The sequence below is a fragment of the Pempheris klunzingeri genome, chromosome 14 (assembly GCF_042242105.1).
Source record: "Pempheris klunzingeri isolate RE-2024b chromosome 14, fPemKlu1.hap1, whole genome shotgun sequence".
NCBI classification, from domain to species: Eukaryota; Metazoa; Chordata; class Actinopteri; order Acropomatiformes; family Pempheridae; genus Pempheris; species Pempheris klunzingeri.
This window is the reverse complement of record NC_092025.1, coordinates 21,526,855-21,529,549: the sequence shown is the minus strand read 5'-3', so window position 1 is coordinate 21,529,549 and position 2,695 is coordinate 21,526,855. Positions and strand designations below refer to the sequence as shown.

The following is a 2,695-nucleotide window of genomic DNA, read 5'->3' as shown; positions in this document are numbered from 1 at the left end:
GCCTATATGCAGCTTTGCACTGCCTAACAGCACCACAACATCCATTATAGTCTAACTACATACTGGTAGTGTGTCAGAGGACATGCCAAGGAAGATCAGCGAGCCATTATGGTCTGTGTTGTGTCACCAACTCTTAATAATTTAACACAACCTTGTGTCACATCCCAGGAAGGATTTAAAGTTTAAACATCTTTGAGGTTTAAATGACGTTTTTAGGCTGGGGAAGAGGAAGAGGTCCAAAAAGTCAAAGCAGGCAAATACTTTACACAGTCCCATAAGGAGTTACCGGTTGGATAAATACTAGTGAATAAGGAAGGTGTGCCACTGTAGTGCTAGTGTTACCTCTAGGCCTATTCTGCTCAGTATTCTGCATTTTTTCCTACTGTTTCTACAAGCAGCAGAGATGGGAGTGGGAGTTCTTTGTGCCTTATTGCTTTTCCTGTTTATTCCACAGTCTCATTCCCTGAAGTTAACAGTCAAGAGCAACCGTCTCCTGCAGTTTGTCCTCCGCCGCCTCGCTCACATCCCCGCTCTCTGCGCCCTGGCACGAGAGCTTCTCCTCGCACCTCACCGGCCGGACGATGACGCACGGCCGCGCGGGCTCCACGCGCCCCCCTGCGCGCGCGGGGCTGCGACTGTCGCGCTCGTATTCCTCCTGCGCGCGCTGGATCTTCCTGTTCCGGAGCTTCCTCTTGTGGAAGTGGAAGGTTGCCAGGGAAACGAGGATGATCCCCACGAGCACGGCCACCAGCACGAGGAGCGCGAGGGTGGAGGAGAACGGCGGAAAGAGGCTGAGCTGCTCCGCGCAGGTGCCGTTATTGGCCTGGAGGAGCCCGTGACAGCGGTGCAGCGGCACCGACAGTCCCGAGGCCTCGGAGGTTCTGGCCGTCATCCGGTCCACCTTTCCCGGCCACTCTTGTCTCTCTGACCCCAGTACCCTTCTCTCTGTCCGGCCTCAGCGCGGTGACACCGGCCCGCGCATGTGGTTACCTGCGCCGAAAAGAAGAGCACATGAGACCCGCGCATCCAGCTCCAACACGCCCACCAGCACCCATTAACCGGTGTCATTAATAAGACCAATGTGAGACAATTAACATGGCAACTGTGCACCATTTGACGCTAAATCACAGTAACAGATAAAACCTGCAAACCTTTGGCACATATGCGTCTGAATAAAAAGACATTTGTGTGAACGTGAGATGGGGAAGAAGTGGGGACAATACATCATCTATTGTAATGTGCAGGCCTCCAAGATTTAGCCCAACAGAAGCCATCCTTTCTCCCGCACTTCACGCATCATCGTGAGGAAAGCCTCGGGATAAAGTCAGCATTTGTTGCACCTCAAGCCTTCGTGTCGAAATAAAAGGGATTTCTTACCTGATGAAAATAGTCCGTGCGGGGAACAGTCCGTGAGAGCAGAGCCGATGTTTGTAAATGGGAAAACTGGATCACGGTGACGCATTTCATACAATGTGATGCTGCTGCTGAGCTCCGATCACCCAGGATGCTTTAAATTGCCGCAATCCGCTCAGTCTGCATCCAGGACAGCACTTTCCCTGCTAGATACTATAAATAACATAAAAATCCCTCAGTGTGCAGCAAAGCGGGGTTTAGAAAATGCGATCAGAGCGGAGCTGCGGTCTGGTTTTCCTGGAAAAACGTCCCTCCTCCGGTCATCTGCTGCTCCGCTCAGCATCTGAATGAAGAGCTGCAGCTGCATTAAAGGTCTCCTGTACCAGTCAGCTGGCAGGGCTGCTTTTTTTCCCTCCTCAAATCTATGTGTCACCAGCAGCAGAGTGCTCGTGTTTCCTTCTTATCGCCACATGAATAAACGCTTGTTAGTTCCTATACTTGAAGCAAATCATGAATAAACACAGGAGGTAAATTAGTTTTAATATTGATCGGTAACCACTTGCATTCCTGAGGGGTGTGGTCAGTCAAATACTGCAAACCTGCATGATTTGGAGCGTTTAAGCCTTATTATGGGGGGTATAGATGATGTGCAGCTGTCATGCATTCATTAAGGCCAAAGGTATCATCATTAGCTTTATCCAGGAGCCTTAGACAAGGTGGAAAGACACATTTCCGGGCATCAAACCTCTATGGAGACAGTAGTTTCAGAGGCATGATGGAATATATTATTAGTAAAGATCAATGCACTGTGTGGTCCAAAAGAAACTCTCTAATAATTTCACATAAACCTGTAAATCATCATAAAGTTTGAGGATTCAGAAACATTTAAAAACACAAGACCTCAATGTAAAACGAAGGAGAAAAAGGCTGTCTAAGATTCTGCACTGTTCCCAGCAACTACATTTTAGTAGTTTTGTTGCATTGACTAACTTCTTACTGCAGAAGTTGAAGTCGATCAGATCTGCCTGAATTTCATGTGAACACAGCTCCAAAGGATGGGAAACGACCCAAGGAAATCTGACCTTTTGTTCAAAGGAGTTAAACCGGTCGATGCCGCAGATTTGCTGGAAATGGTGCAGAATCTTAAATATTTCATCTTCATTGTCCGCGTCACGATGTCTTGTGATTTTAAATGCTTCTGAATCCACAAACTTTCTGATTATTTCCAGGTCCGTGTGAAGATTGTGCTGATTTGTGACGTGGTCTCAGACCTCTGGATCCCTCTGTACGTTTATCACATGTGCAGATGAACCTTTTAATCAAACCGGCCCATGAAAGTGAA

General features: G+C 48.0%; 1 protein-coding gene across 1 annotated transcript; it reads right to left on the bottom strand.

Annotated features, from left to right (window-relative positions):
• Window positions 1-226: 226 nt before the first annotated feature.
• On the bottom strand, window positions 227-1,475 carry LOC139213501 (uncharacterized protein C11orf87 homolog). Its single transcript, XM_070844212.1, has 2 exons — window positions 1,378-1,475; window positions 227-990 (listed from the first exon to the last, which is right to left on the bottom strand). The coding sequence occupies exon 2, from the start codon at window positions 890-892 to the stop codon at window positions 470-472; it is 423 nt and encodes a 140-aa protein (XP_070700313.1). The 5' UTR covers window positions 893-990; window positions 1,378-1,475; the 3' UTR covers window positions 227-469.
• Window positions 1,476-2,695: the final 1,220 nt, after the last annotated feature.

What these genes read in the sequence shown, in the direction of transcription:
- LOC139213501 (XM_070844212.1), bottom strand. Translation starts at nt 892, where the DNA reads ATGACGGCCAGAACCTCCGAGGCCTCGGGACTGTCGGTGCCGCTGCAC.